The sequence below is a fragment of the Anoplophora glabripennis genome, unplaced genomic scaffold (genome assembly GCF_000390285.2).
Source record: "Anoplophora glabripennis isolate ALB-LARVAE unplaced genomic scaffold, Agla_2.0 scaffold680, whole genome shotgun sequence".
Taxonomy (NCBI): Eukaryota; Metazoa; Arthropoda; class Insecta; order Coleoptera; family Cerambycidae; genus Anoplophora; species Anoplophora glabripennis.
This window is the reverse complement of record NW_019416762.1, coordinates 97,439-113,707: the sequence shown is the minus strand read 5'-3', so window position 1 is coordinate 113,707 and position 16,269 is coordinate 97,439. Positions and strand designations below refer to the sequence as shown.

The window sequence follows — 16,269 nt, the reverse complement described above, 5'->3', positions numbered from 1 at the left end:
TAATAAGCCAATTTGGTTCGCATCACGAACTCTTAACTAAGCCGAAATCAATTATTCCACGATTGAGAAAGAACTTCTCGCAATTGTATGGGGATGCAAAACATTTAGACCTTATGTCTATGGGACCAAATTTAACATTTATACTGATCATAAACCGTTACAATGGCTATTTTCTCTAAAAGAGCCTAACAGTAAATTAGTCCGCTGGAGATTAAAATTGGAAGAATTTGACTATGAAATTAAATATAAAAAAGGAAACCAAAATCTAGTTGCCGATGCCTTAAGCAGAATAAAATTAGAAGAATGCAACATCAATGAATTAGATGATTTATCATTAGAAAACTTAGATAATTTCTAACGTTCAGGCAGATGAAGAACTCGATCAATTAATAAGCCAAATACTTGAAAACAAATCACTGAGTAGTACTCCTCTCAAGCCTATCGAAGATACAGAAACAGTACATTCTGCCATTGAAGACCCTATATTCACCTTACCATACACTGAATACCCCATTAACCATTACAAAAATCAAATCATTCTAACAGAATCTACAACTAGTCCGCGGGAAATTGCCGATACAAGAACAATTTTTGAAAAAACTAGACATCTTGTTACCCTTAGGAGTAATCTAGATGATGAACAAACATTACATTTCTTGAAACCCTTTATTTCTTTGGATGGAAATACTTGCATTAAATTTTCAACACCTACCTTAGAGAAGAAAATTACAAGAATATTAAGAACATCATTATTATTTCATAGGAATAAAAAATTATTAATCAGTAACACATTATTAGATGATATTGACTCAGAACAAGAGTAACAACGAATAATTAAATATCATCATCAAGGTAAAACATGCCATAGAGGTATCAAAGAAACCACGCAATCTATACAACGAAATTATTACTGGCCCAACATTTCAACTGACGTAACAAATTTCATTAATACTTGTCAAACTTGTCGCATTTCCAAATATGACCGCCACCCTCAAAAGATTAAATTACAATTAACACCAACACCTTCTAAACTTCTAAACAAGACTTCTTAACAATCTTAGATCCATTTTCCAAATTCGGGCAAGCGTATTCCCTGGAACATAAAAATAGCATCTGTATCATGGAAATGATCCTCTCTTTCATATCACATATGGGGTTACCTTCGAAAATTACTTGTGATAACGGCACCGATTTCAATAATCAGAATCTAAAAGACTTCTGCTTACTACATAATATTGAACTTCATTTCACTACCCCCTATCACTCTAACTCCAATTCCCCCGTAGAACGATTTCATTCTTCACTTGCAGATTCTATTAGATGCCTAAAACAAGAACAACAAAAACCCATTAAATATCTTATAACATTAGCAGTCCTCCTATACAACAAATCTATTCATTCTGTCACCAAAATGACTCCTTTCGAAGTAATACATGGTCCCCGAACTGATCCCTTCAATCATTCTAATCAACGAATAACGTCCCAATATATCCAGAATCATAAAGAAGATATGTCAAATATACATGAAACTATCAAAACACGAATTCAAACGTCTCTAAAGAGAATACCATTCAGAAACGAAATGTAAAATTAAATGAGCCGGAACCTGTAACTCCTGACCAAGAAATCTATATCAAATCACCAAAACGCACTCCTAAACATCACCCGCGATTTAAGAAATCTAAAGTCATACAAGATAACGATAAGATAATAATAACAACTAATGGAACCATTCATAAAAATAATATCCAGAAAAATAGAAAACTAATCTAAAAACCCTTGTTACAGAATGAAGACACAGACTCTCCTATCCCTTCTAATTCTTCACAAGGTCCTAGGCGATATAACCTTCGATCCCATAGATCATCCAACAATATTTAAAGGACTTGGAAAAAACATTCGGACAATAAGTCATTACCATACTTTCATCCACAAACTAGACATGAACCCTCTCTTTGATGCATACAAAGATACTAACGTCCTATTAAACGTTTTAGCTCAATATGATTCAAATGAATACAATTTAAAAATATTAGTTGCGCAAGAATACAAAAAGATAATTCCATTAACTAAAAACAGTAGACCTAAAAGAGGATTACTCAATTTTGTAGGTAACATTGAAAAAGAATTATTCGGAATAGCCACTACGGATGACAGATAGTATTAAAAATAAATACGAAATACTAATATCCAATGAAAAAGATTTAGCTAAAGAAATGAATACTAGAACTTCCATGTTCTCTACTNTATCCTTGGCTATACTTTCTCTCCATAAAACAGTTATCTCTTTAGTGTTAGATCTCCGATTTGTTTTCACAATTCTCCGTAAAGCTCTTTTATTTGCTTCTGTAATTGTAGATGGTCGGCCGGTTTTAATTTTTTGATCAACTCCATTAGTAGTTTTATATAAATTGATAATGTCTTGAACGGTAGAACGCGGCACAGAATGAGAAACTGAAATTCGACGTGCCGAAATACCTTTCTTATGGGCATTAATGATGGACAAACGAAAATCTTTACTTAAGGGCTTACCACGAGGCATTATGCTTTAAATATGATTTGAAACTAATACTGACAGCTGTCTTGTTGATATATTTCATAATTGCTTTGTTTTAACTAGTCAGCTCGATTTCATGGCAATTACGATAAGCGGCCGAACTATTATGACCTACCACGTGAAATACATTTTTTGTTATACTGATTTGTTTCTTTACGTAATTTAATTATAATTTTCAGTTTCAGCTACTTAAAAGTATAGTTTTGAATATAGTTGTAATAGTTTTGATTAAATTTTGCACCTTTGTTTTAAGTTTAATATTATCTTCAAAAATATAGTTACAAATTATTACCGGCCGAACTATTATGAGCCTGGGCTCGTACATGTCACATTAACCTATTCCAAAAGAAATTGATATACCGATTGATGAAAGTAACCTTGGCACCCCACTGTTCCTTCGAGATTTCAGGACAAACATATCAATATGAGAGACCCACAACGATGTCTTCAACATTCTTACTTCCGAGAATCAAGTTTGTATCAAATTCTACCTCGTTGAGTCCAATCAATGATACCAGATTGGAAATTAAAGAAATATCGGAGATACAAAATCAATTAGAGCAACTTTCACCAGTGACCATTAGAGACTTACCTGAAGAAAAAACTGATCTTGAAATTCTTTGGTACCACCACTTACCATCTTAATAATGATTATAATATATTTCATTTGGATTAAGAGAAAGGACATCCAGACTGGATTAATAGTCTACTTCAGCAAAGAAAATGAGCAAGTCTCAGTCGGACCTGACCCACTCCAGAGTAGTCCATCCGATACCCCTCGACTTCCTTTTTAGGATGGAGGAGTTATGTGACATCATCATTACGCATCCAGTCCATAATTATATATTTTTCATGGCCGCACATACAAATATGCATAATGTAATGAGAGTTAAAGTTGCAATTCGTGACTTGGAAGACTTTAACACACTTATTTGTTCAAACACTTTTATTGATTACTAGATGGTCAGTACAAGCTATGACTACTAATACTATTACACTGATGATGAGAGATCTCGCATGAGTTTATATAGGGATCTCTTATCATTTACATTGACGTCAATAGATAGGAAAGGTATACATAACAATGTATTATGCATAAAGGAGAACGAGATATGAAAATAAAGGAAGATCCGGGCTTTGTACAGGATGTGTAACTTGAATTATGGAAGCATTCGCGTCCTTATCTAAAATAAATATTTGGAAAATTGGTTTATATAAATAGTTCCGATTTCTAACATTATTCAGTTCTAATTTGAATGTACTCTTGATGTATTGTTGTCCAGCTGATAGAACAAACAAATAAGTTATAATTCCGAAGTGTTTTAACTGATAAGAACCTGAAGCACATTTGGTTATTTAACTATTGCAAGTGATATCACCGCGGGTATTGATCGCAACCAGTTTTTTTTCTGAATCTTCTTTTGTTTCACTAATTAAGTCGTCTTCACAAAGAGAACATTTTATTCTTTCCTTGTTCGAGTCAAACTCGTAAATTTCTTTCATTGCACTTTTCCCATTATTGTTTACCTTTTTGATTGCTCTCTTTCGTTTTCGTGTTTCCTGTGTTTGTCTATTCAGTTCTCTTAACTCTTTCCTCTTCCGTACATCTTCTATTTTCTTTCTCTTCGCCTCGTCTTTTTTTTCGTAATCTCCATTCCTGACATGAAATCGCACTGGGTAACTTTTCTTTTCGCTCGGAATTTCCCACCTGCCTAACTGCTGCAGAGTATATCAAATGCTTGCTGAAAGGAGTAACTTCAGCACCTGTCGTTTCCTCCATATTATCAAAACATTCAAAGTGAGACTGCTTTTTTTCTGGAGTTTCGTGAGTAATATCTGTAACCGAAGCATTGCAGATTACCTCGTCATATTACGTAGGGATTGATCGGGTATTTCGTTTTCAGATATTTTGTGTGATGTATCTGCTTCATTAATACGAACGATATCAAAACATTCACAGTAGGGATCTGTTTTTTCCGGGGTTTTTTGAACGGTGTCTCTGAGCGAAACATCGGAGACTGCTTCATCTGGCATGTTGCATAGGGATTGATCGGGATCCCCCCGCCCGTTAACCTTTTCTGTTTCAGAGACAGCCAGGATCAAGAAACGAAGACAACGACACACACACACCCCTCATACCCTCCTTTCCCCTCCCCTCCCGCGCTGGGCTAAGGGCCACCTTAGCAAAGCGCATCCCAGGCTGCATAGCCGCACTACCCTACCCAACCATACCACACATAAACATGACACTACCCCCGGGGTTTACACAGACGAGCCGGCGAAGCAAGAAGAGCGCCAGAAGAAAGGGCCCTAGCCGGCGGGGCCCAGCCAGGACAAAAGGAGGTCCCACAAAGCGCCTACACCGGCCGCATTTGCGGTCGGGGTAGACGACGGATGGGGCCCACCTACGAAGGCTGTCCAGGCCTACACGAGATGAGGCAGGATAAAGAGGGATAATCCCCCTCGATCCCAAATCATTAAGGCCAATTTCTAGCCATGGAATAATGGCGATCGGGATCGGGCATTTCGTTTTCAGACATTTTATACGCTGTGTCTGCAACCACGTTATTAGGAATGATCTGGAAATGAACTTGATCGGGTAAGCCAGGCATTCCTCCATTCCATCTCTACTTTCGTGGTCAGGGGTTTCCAAGATATTGGGGACTGTATCCATTTCAATCAGTGGGTCATTTGAAAATACAGCGTCGGACTCATTTGGTGGGTTCAACTACCGATTCATTCTCGTCTACAGTTTGCTCATTAGCATTTATGTGTGAATTGAAATTATTTTCTTCAAGATACTTTATTTCGTTTTTAGTCACTTTAATATTTATGCTATATTCATTCATACAGGCTATCTTCAATTGCCTTGATGACCTTTCCTTCCGATTTGAAATCTTGATTTGTTAGTAACTGTGTGGAACCAACTATGTCAGACTTAGTTCTTGCATTGTGTTGTTGTTCTAGTAATTTTTTTACGCATTTTGTATAATCCACTGCATGGTTCTAATGGTTAGACTTGAAATATCCTTATTATTTTCAAATATCTGTCGAACTGGCCGACAGTCGGTGGGGGCGGGACAACAGATACATTCACTCTATAGTAATTAATATAATACGTTTTTTCCATTTTTTCTCTTTACTACCACCACAAATTATACTTATTCTTATTACTAAAATCATAGACTAAAATGAGGATAAAGATCCATTCATGACATAACCGTAAAATATGTTGATGTTTTGTGTTAAAAATAGTAAAAATCCAAATAAATTCCATACCATGAAAACAAGTAAAATTTACTCCAGCAACGGATATGCTGAAATCCGGATCCGCAATTCGGAATTCCGGACCATGGAAACTAAGCTTAACATTTAACCTGCCAGAGGCATGATTCAGATTTGTAAGTAGCAATAAATTCCTCTAGAACTTCGCGGGACATGTTGGCACATGCTTCAATTTTCATAATATCAAATATTGTATCGCGGGAAGCACACTAGCCGGCGTCAACGGTAGAAAATCGTCACACCGTACACGGTCCTGTCGGCCTGTACAGTCCCGGCCTGCGAAAGATTATCAAATAGATTTTCAATTCTAATTTCGTCGATCTGTACAGTCCGATAAAACTTGCGGCGTTCTCTATACACGCTCCGGTAATCCTCAAGGCCAGGCCTGTGCAGTTTTTCCTTTGAGATTTCCGGAATGTATGTAGGTACCTTTACCGAATACCAGTACATAACGAGTTTGTAACGTAGAAATAAATACATTTGAGGTTATGATTTTCTTTGTTTTACCTCCAAGCAAGTAGCCACGCCAATTTTGGTCACGTGCCGCAGATGCTCTATGCTCTATTCCCATGATAGCTGGAAAAAAAACACCGCAACGAGTTTCACAGTGTTTCCAGCGATACATTTTATTATAAATTTAGGTAAATATAATTTTCTTGTCTTTCATATGGAGCGATTCTGGGTTCGCTCGTAAAATTTCTGTAAATTCGTAAATCTATAGCTTACGATAATCTCTAACTAAAGTGTTTATGAAACCGTAAAAGTGGTAATTCAGGGATATTATCTGTAAACGTCTAAGACGATAAAACGTAAAAGAACAAAAAACACCAGCACTCAACAATTGGAATTATATTTGGAGGCAATGGAAGGGGACTATGCTTTTCGTAGTAATACAATAAACCCTTACAAAAAATACAAAGGCAAAATATAGGAAAATTTTGAGCCATAGAAATAAAACAGGGGGTGGGCCCAGTAATGAAGTACAATTAACTCCCCTGGAAGACCGAGCACTAAATATATGGGGCAGGGTAACAGTAGAAGGGGTCAAGACTGTAACTGAATTCGAAGGCATTCCAGTTCCATCTCAGTCTACAAATGAAACCATAGTCCCTTCATCACCACTGCAGGAACATTTTCAAGTATTCAATGTTTCGGATGTAAATTTTGAGATCATTGAGCTGACAATGGTGAAAATACAAGAGAATACGTTATTAATGAAAATACAACAAAAAAGAATATACCAGCCACATCAAAACCTGAAATAAGCAAGAGAATTAGGGCCAAACCTTTGTCAGATTTGGCAGAAAATTTAATTCACCTGAATGGACAAGGCATAGAGAATCGAAAAAAAATTTTAGAATTATGTGAAAATTTTACAGAAAATTATATGAAATTGAAAAAAGAAAAACTGAATTTTGAAATAAAAAAATTCAAATTTTTAAATGTGAATAAAAAAATATAACATGTTTGTGTTGTTTTATTTAGTCAAAATTAAAATTGTTTCTGATGTAGTTGGCTCTGGCTGCTTGTCCCATTTGGTAAATATTACCATTATCAGGTACAGGTTCTGAAAAATTGAAGAATAGAAAGATGAATTTTAAAATAAATTATAAGTACCATTAATTTCTTGATTATATTCAGACTATTCGATTTCTCCATCTTCTAAATTTGCCTCTTTCGCAATATTATGAATAACACAGCAAGTGTAAATTATATTTGCAGCTTTTACTGGGTTGTACATTAGAATTCTCTGACTTGACAAGCAGCGAAACCTTCCTTTGAGAATACCGTTTGTCCTTTCAATAACATTCCTGGCTGAAGTAAGTATATTGTTAAAGGCTTCCTCTCCTTGATTGTGTGGATTAAGAAAAGGTGTAAAAAGCCAGGTTTTTCGAGAGGGTAACCACTATCACCTGAAAAAAGTGTAGGTAATTAGGTATTATTTATTATGATTAATCAGTTTTAAAATACTTACCTATTAAAAGAGTCATTGGGTGCGTTCAGCCATACAAAGCGGCTGAGTTGCTTTGCCTATCATAGATTATCGAACGAACTGAATTTATTTAACGATACATTTTTTTACTATAGAAGAAACAAATGAAACACATGAAAGGTTGGAAAATGGTAAGTGGATCCACAATTTAATATTATTATTATTTTCTATACTATTACATAAAATTTTGCTAATATTAAATTTACCTATTATTTTGCAGACCCTGCATTTGCACAACAGTATTTTGAACATCAGTTGGAACATCGTACAACAGAATCAGAGAATCAGTACATGTCAGATGATAATTTGGAAAATGCAAATAGTGGGTTACTTATTAATTTTAAATAGGAATTTGCAAAAATAATACCAATAATACTATAAAATATAAATAAAATACCAACGAATTTTTGCAAATTTGCTATGCCTGTAAATATAAACTGGGTATCATAATTATAATATGTATTTGATTTGTAGATGATTTTGTATGGGAACATCAGAGTATTCTTTTGTTAATTGAAGAATTTAAAAAACGGTATGAAAAATTCCGAAATCCCATTGGCAAATTCTACAAAATGCCATTTCATTTTTACTTAGAGTTAGGTTTAGTTTTTAGTGCTTTCGATATCCATTCCTTAAATTCGGGTTTGTTTAACCAAGCAGAAGAAAATTTTGCTTGAAGTTTCTTCGACTTTCAATTTTTTGCTAGGTTGGTCCGAGTGATTTTCGGTGTCCAAGCCATCAAAATCATTACTTATATTTTAGTCTTCGATATTTTTTTCCATATCTTGGCATTTTTTATGTTCATGAACCTGGTTAAATAACAACAGATAAATATTTTTTCATAAAAAAACATACAGCAATTACTTAAATATAGTGTATACCCTCTCCGATCTAGGTTAGATAGGTTAAAATCACATAACATATCTGATTACAATATATTAATTTTTAGATAGAATTATAGAAGAATCATTCCAGATCTGCATTCTCGAAAATAGGAAGTTGATAAAATTTTATAAAAATCGGAGAGTTTTAAACTATACCAAATAATTACCATATATAAACAAAACCCGTTATTCTATTTTCAATTATTACTTACATTTTTAGCCACTTTTCCATAATCCACAATCAGATATAACAATATTTTACTATTATTAATATGCGATGAAACTGATGAAAGCGATATTTGCAGTATTCACTATTCAGCAGCACTTGCAGTATTTTTTTATCATTGATCATTGATAAGTAAAAGCGAAGATTGAAGAGTATCGTCACTCGGGGTGAATTCGGACGATTTTCACGGTTTTTTGTTAATAAAATGTTTATTTATTGTCAAAAAAATCTGAATCCTTAATAAAGAGAATTGCATCGAAAAATTTGCGAAAATTTGTCATTATCATATTTCATATTTTTTGGGTTTTTTCTGTCCGAATTCACCCCTACATGTGGGGGGTATTCGAACACGTGTGTATTTTCGCAGTAAACCGAGTTTTATGAGTAGATGTGGTGATTTCGAACAGTTAAATAAATAAATAAANAATGAGATTGCCATGAAGGAAGTTAACATTTCATGTACATGGTGTCCAGAAAATAAAAAATATGAAAATAAGTAAGTAATAAGTAATAAACTACCTTTATTTTTACATTTCGGAAAAGTTATTTGCTATTAAAAGTTCCAAAAGAACTTCCATTTGCAGCAAAATTGGCACTTTGATTTAAAAAAAATCATGTCCATGGTTAGAGTAAAAGTAAAAACTTTATTTTATATTTTACAGAAAAAAGAACATACGATAATAAATAAAAATAAAAATAGCAACATTTTCAGTTTTTCCAACTTTTACACGTACACACTCTACTCTGTCGTTTGTAAATAATCGAAGTGAGCAAATTTTGCTCCAAATGGAAATTTTTTTGAAACATTTAATTCCGAATAAGTATTTCTAGTGACACATTCCTAATAGCTGTTTTACATTGACAATTTATTCAACAATAAATTGACGAAGTTCTTCATGAATTAATTCACGAATTTATTGGTAAACAGTATTGTTTTATACTGCTACAGGACTTTGTCAAGTTTTTTGATGCATGAATCAGTTCTACCAACGAATCAAAGCAAATAAATTTTAAAAATGTCACCTTTCCACTCATAATTGTAGTGATACAACAGCGGTACCGTTTTGACATATATTATATAAATATTAGTTTTTATAAGTAACAAATCAGTAAAAACAATGCGAAATTAGTACGACGCCACACAATTACTTACATATTCCAATAACATAACCTCATTACTGATCTGAGGCTGGAAATCTGTTGNAGTCAGAGTTCGTACCTAACCTCAAAAAAGTAGCGCAAATTGCTAAGATTACACTTTTCTACTTTTAGGAATGAAGTGTAACTAACATATCTTTATATTTTTGGGGTCACTGAATCGAATTCCTACATCCGTTTGAACCCAACTACTCGTTAGTCGTACCTAACTTCAAAAGCTATAATAGTTATAAAGTGCGACCACTATATTTTTATGTTTTTTTCCAAACGAGTATGTGATATGATGAAAGGTATGTTCCATATAAAAAGAACAAATCTTTTTTAGAAATTTTGCATATTATACTAAAGAAAAGGTAATGCAGACTTTATGTCTTAGCCATGATAACGGCCTCGACCCGATTAAACACAAAAAGCGTATATTGTTTAACCTGTTGAATTTAAAAATATCGAAAGGACTGAAAGGACGGAATAATTCTTATGTAATCTTAATCGATTCGGCAAATACTATTTCGAAATTTGTTTCAGTATGTGGATTCAGTCAATGAACTCAGGAATTAAAATGGTTTGATCGAAACCCTTATCAAAGTGTCAGCCCACCAAAGACTTTTTGAAAAATAGTAGCGTTTTGAGTGATGCTATCCAATATTTCGTGTTTTTTATGTGTATCTTCAGGCGCCATATTAGAACTACCACGAGAGGGTTAGAGAAGTGATACGGCTTGGGGGTAACTTTTGTAAATAACAGATCAATCGGATATAATAATCAACTTTAATTTCTTTACCTGTAATAGATTATAAGTGATTTTGGTGATATTGTGATCAGACTTTATAACTCAACCAGAAAAAGTGTAATTTTAGTGATTTGGAATATTTTTTGAGGTTAGGTACGANCTATAGACAAGTTTCGTATATTTCATGCGAGTATTATTGGCCATTACATGAGAGTTGCATATACTATTTCTGCTACGACCATTTACAAGTTATTTTTAAAAGAATGCAATTTCCTTGTGACAGACCTGTAAAAATAACACTATTTTCACAGGTCTTCTTGGTTAAAAAAATAATAAGAAGAAAAAAAACAGTTTCATAATGAAAAACTGTATCATAATGCTCCTCATTATAAAACCGATAAAGTGACACCACCTTAATTTGCATATTTTGAAACGGGAGTAAGAAAACATTATAAAATTGGATTGAATTAAATTTCAATGTAAACAAAAAAGTTGAAATGAAAACTTAAAACAAATTGGGATTCGACTCATTTTCTATATAGGTGTTCTCCAAAGTTATTGATTTAGTTTACCTGAAGATGATATTTCATCTGCATCAGAGAGTACACCTAACTCGGTCAAGAGTGTTTCTTCAGAATTCACAGATTCAAGATTAGTAGGTTCTACTATATCTATATGATTCTGCCGATTACTAATAACAGTATTCACATAATGTTCCCCAGGTAAAAACGAGTTCATTCTCTCTACTGTTACGGGTGCAACACAATTATTCATACTTTCCAATGTAGGTGGAAATTCATATTGATCTAAAAAGAAAGATAGATGAATTCTAAATTTAGCTTAACCTGCATGGTGACAATTCGTCACAATTGTTTATTAATAGAGGACAATTTTCTGAAAATTTGTTCAATTCACGGTATATATAAATGACTCTAAGAGCAACAATACTTCGATTTGTATTCAAGGTAGCTACATACCCTTGTCCATTCTTCTCCTCGGCACGGATGTATCAGGGCTATAATAATCCTTCGGTTTTGGAGCGCGAAATCCTTTTCCAAGCTGCTCTTCATCAGTACTAACTTCTTTTTTGCTCCTTTTTTGTGCTTCTTTTAATGAATCTGTATGCATAAAAAAGGGAACATAAGAGCTGAATTATTTACTTTAAAATAATATTACCACAAATTATTTCAACTTCTACAGAATGCCAAGGCCAATCGTCTTGAGGCTGAACATTATTTGCTGTATAAATGCAACTATTTTTTGGTGGCCATCGACAAAATTTTCTGTCTTCCGACAACCATGATACAGGTATCTCTTGAACACTTTTAAAAGTGTCACTAGATTCTTTTGTGAAGACAACCACTGCATACATGATGGATACTTTATAACTAAATTTATGAGATATACATTACATTTTACTCTCGTCTATGCATTACATCAAAAGTTAACAAAACATCAACAGTCAATTATAAATTATAGAGAATATGATTCTGGATTACAAAATAAGTAGTTACTGTTGGAAACAAGAATAATATGTAATTTATTATATTAATTTTCACAACCATACAAATGTAACAGAGCAATACATAACAATTTATTATTTGCTACACTGTCATTGAAAGGTAAAAGTACACATTTACAGTAAATATTTGATATTGCAATTTGTAAAAAATCTGATGAATATGATGTATTTATAACATAAATATCTATCATTTTAGAATCAAATGGCATAAGAAAAAACGATTCACAGTTCAAAATTTGTTTGCCATTTATTTCAAATACATTATCGCCATTATCTAATATATCTGTAATTAATACAACTTTTTTGTCTTTTAAAAGAACACAGTTATCTGGATGTTTATTAGTTAGAGTAAAATTTTGAAATTTTAATTCTTTTTTTAACTTATTACTTACACCTAAATAGGGAAATTTACATTTTGGATTTTGGATAGGTAATAAACTTTCTTCATGTAGCCTCTTACAAATTTGCTGTAAAGGTTTTTGAGTTTTTCTAATTTTTTTTAAAAGAGTATATAAAAAATTCTCATATTTAAAAGAGCTGAATGAATCTAATGGTCCATGCTTTTTAACATCTTCACTAATGTGTATTAAATTGTGTACATTGTACGACACATTTTCTGGCTTATAAAACATACCATAATTTTTAACAAAGTTTATCAATAACTTCTTGGCATATTCATTATATTCCTGACACAAGTCCATAGATAACAGTCTGATTNACACAGCCAACATATAATTTGCATTTATTTTTTTATAGATGAAAGTTTGATTAACAAATATGTTCCAGATGCAATATCATCGACATCTTCTGATTCGCGTTCATTTTCGTCAACTGCTTGATATATTTCTTCAGTGCCCTTTTCATTTTCATTATTTATGCTCTCCGAGATGCTCTCAACATCACTTGAGCTTGGCTCAGTTGCAGTTGTTTCACTTTGTTCTTCTTCCATGGTCTCCTCATCATTAAAGGTTTGTCTATGTTCTTTCCTCAGATCACCAACACTTATTCCTTTACCAGGAGGAACCGTTAATTTTTTGCCTCGTTGTTTAGAGCTAGTAGAAAACTGGCTGGAGGCGATCCTACTTTCCATAAGAAATTCTTTGAGTGTGTTTGTCCAATCTTCCTCTGCTGGCTCTTCTGGAGTTGTGTCTGGGAGTTTGCTTAATACATGATTTGGGTTGAATGGCACGATCCCACAGGCTCGAAAACCAGATTTTATATTTGCTTCCAAAGCTGCCCCAATTTTTTCGACGGCTTTCTTGAAGAGGCGGGGGAATTCCGATTTTGGTAAACAACCCTTATTTTTCTGTTTCCATTCTGTCAGAACAGTGCGCCACGTCTTTTTCATTGGAGCAAAAAAAGCGACGTCCAAGGGTTGCAAAAGGTGGGTCGCATTTGGGGGCAATAAAACAAACTCAAATGTTATTGACTTGACAAATTTCTAGGACATATATTGAAACGTGGCTTGCTAGGTTGTCACCAATTAAAATCTTCTTTCAGTCAAGGGTCTTAAAATATGGTAAAGCTATTTTCTCAAACCAATTTTCAAAAGTGGGAGCATCAAACTACCCCTATTTAGTCCTGTTGTAGACGGCTCCCTCTATCCCTCCCTCTATCCATGTAGGGTAGAAATGGACAGCTTTATATACTGTGTATGGTGGTAGCATTTCTCCAGATCCACTAATAGCCGTCATCACTGATATGCTGCTCTTGCTAGAGTCTATTATTCGATCAGCTCTGTTGGACCCCCTACGACAAATTACTTTTACTTTGTCTGGGTCATCAGTCATGTTAGTTTCATCGTAGTTAACAATGTTACAGGGAGGGACATTTTCCGGAATATTCTCTAAGTTATTGAAATAATCTTTGACGTTTTCTTTTGTTACATTAGCCCTACATCTTTTAATATTTTGGGCGAAGCGTTCTGTCAATATTTTATTCCTTTTAAGAAAATTATAAAACCAGTCTATTCCTGGGAGATTTTCTTTAAAACGTTTTACATTCAGACCTTTTCTATCCAGGTAATTTTTTACTACCCCTCGTATAGCTGCTCGGGTCATGGGAAACCCCCATTCACTGAATAGCTTTATACCGTTTGCCAATAGTTTCTCATCATGTTTCGATATTAGAGGTTGGTCACCCTGTAATTTTATGTGCCTGTGCCTGATTTTCATTTAAAGTAGATTTTGGTATATGGTAATACTCGGCTGCCTCCCGATAACTTTTTCTTCCTGATAGTATGTCAGCAATTGCTTTTTGTATATTGTCATCTGAATAGTTCATAAATTTTACGCCTAATTTCTTCTTATATGACCGACCCATAGTGTCCGACTTCACCCCACCTAAAGCAATTTTTTTGTATAATTATAAATTATAAAAAAAGTAATAACAATAATGAAATAATTTTTAGTATAGGCTATAACAATAAGTCATTGAACATGCTGATAGTAAAATTTATATTTTAACTCTGAACATTTTTTGTCTACAGAAGTTTCTTTCTGACTGTACCAAATTTTCGCCAGAAACCTTACCTTCTAAATTGTTCTGTAGTTTCCGTAATTTTAAATTAACAGCACAGCACACGTTATCACTAGAGAGCGGACAATGTGTGTCTTTAACCCGAAGAATAGGTCAAATTTTGGTAGAGATGTGTACGCGTTCAAAAATGTATTGTAATAACCTATGCAAAATATAATTATTATGTATAGCAAATATATCGTATTATCCTCGCGAAGATTTGTACCCTTTATTTAAAATCCATAAATCATGTGAACAGGTTAAATAACCAGAAAATAATTAAGTTAATTTAGTTCTAAAGAAATTAAATGACACTCGCGCCCATCTCTAGTCTATCCGTCGACATCGGTTGCGTTTATCGAATTCCTATTGGTCAGAATTCAAACTGCAGCGATGTTATGAATGGAGCGTGAGTTGGACTATTCTATCATGTGCGTCGCCTGAGGCTTTTCGTTACATTGGCTCCTAATTTCCAATTAAAAGAATGACACTATTTTTAACCGAACTTTATTTAATAAATATGTAGTATACAATTTCTGATTTTCTAAATATTTTATAACGCCTAAAAATGTATGTACCGTGGAATTTTCGTGAATTATCACGTAAATTTCCGATGCATATCCGACACGTCACTGCGTCATGGATAATGTATCTAGATTTATGAATGACATATCTATGTTCAAGGTTAAAGACACAAATTGTCCGCTCTCTGGTTATCACATATTGTCTAGACACATACTAACACATGCTGTAGATAGGAAATTTGAACAGATTTCGTGGTCATTAACAGCGCTAACTGTTGACACTCTCCAACTTCTATTGCTCTCCTTTTCTACGAATTATCGGTAATACAGTGAGTTAAATTACCTGTAGCCGGTAAAAGATGGAAGCGCCATCTAGTTGTATGCTCTACAACTATATACCTACCTACTCAATATTTGTTTTAGGTATTCTGCCGCCGCTAAATTTAAAATTACATAACAAATCTCACCCTACACAGATCACTCAGAAATTGGTTTTGTAAAATAATTTTTGTCACCATGAGAAAATCAGTAGGTACATTTGATAAAAAGCATTAAATCGCTCGAGCATTAAAGACACTTTTAAAAGCTCTAATAGCCTTCCTACTTAAAATAAGAAATAATTTTGATACTAACTTTTTCAAATGTTTATTGAAAAAATTTCAAATTTCAGTACATATTTTGAAAAAAAAAGTGGAAATGATTATAGAGCAGCTTTCAGTGCTTTCTATATTGTATTAGCTTTCACGGTAAATAAAAAAATATTACAAGTAAATAATTTTACTAAACCAATCTGAATAATTCTTGTAATAGAGATTTATTATGCAACTTTAAATTTTTCGTTGTGTTGATATCCATAAAAAAACTACCTACTTC

General features: G+C 33.5%; 1 protein-coding gene across 1 annotated transcript; it reads right to left on the bottom strand.

The window, feature by feature from the left end:
- Positions 1-4,127: 4,127 nt before the first annotated feature.
- On the bottom strand, positions 4,128-12,402 carry LOC108910721. Its single transcript, XM_023455422.1, has 4 exons — positions 12,010-12,402; positions 11,811-11,951; positions 11,406-11,639; positions 4,128-4,393 (listed from the first exon to the last, which is right to left on the bottom strand). The coding sequence occupies exons 1-4, from the start codon at positions 12,203-12,205 to the stop codon at positions 4,128-4,130; spliced, it is 837 nt and encodes a 278-aa protein (XP_023311190.1). The 5' UTR covers positions 12,206-12,402.
- Positions 12,403-16,269: the final 3,867 nt, after the last annotated feature.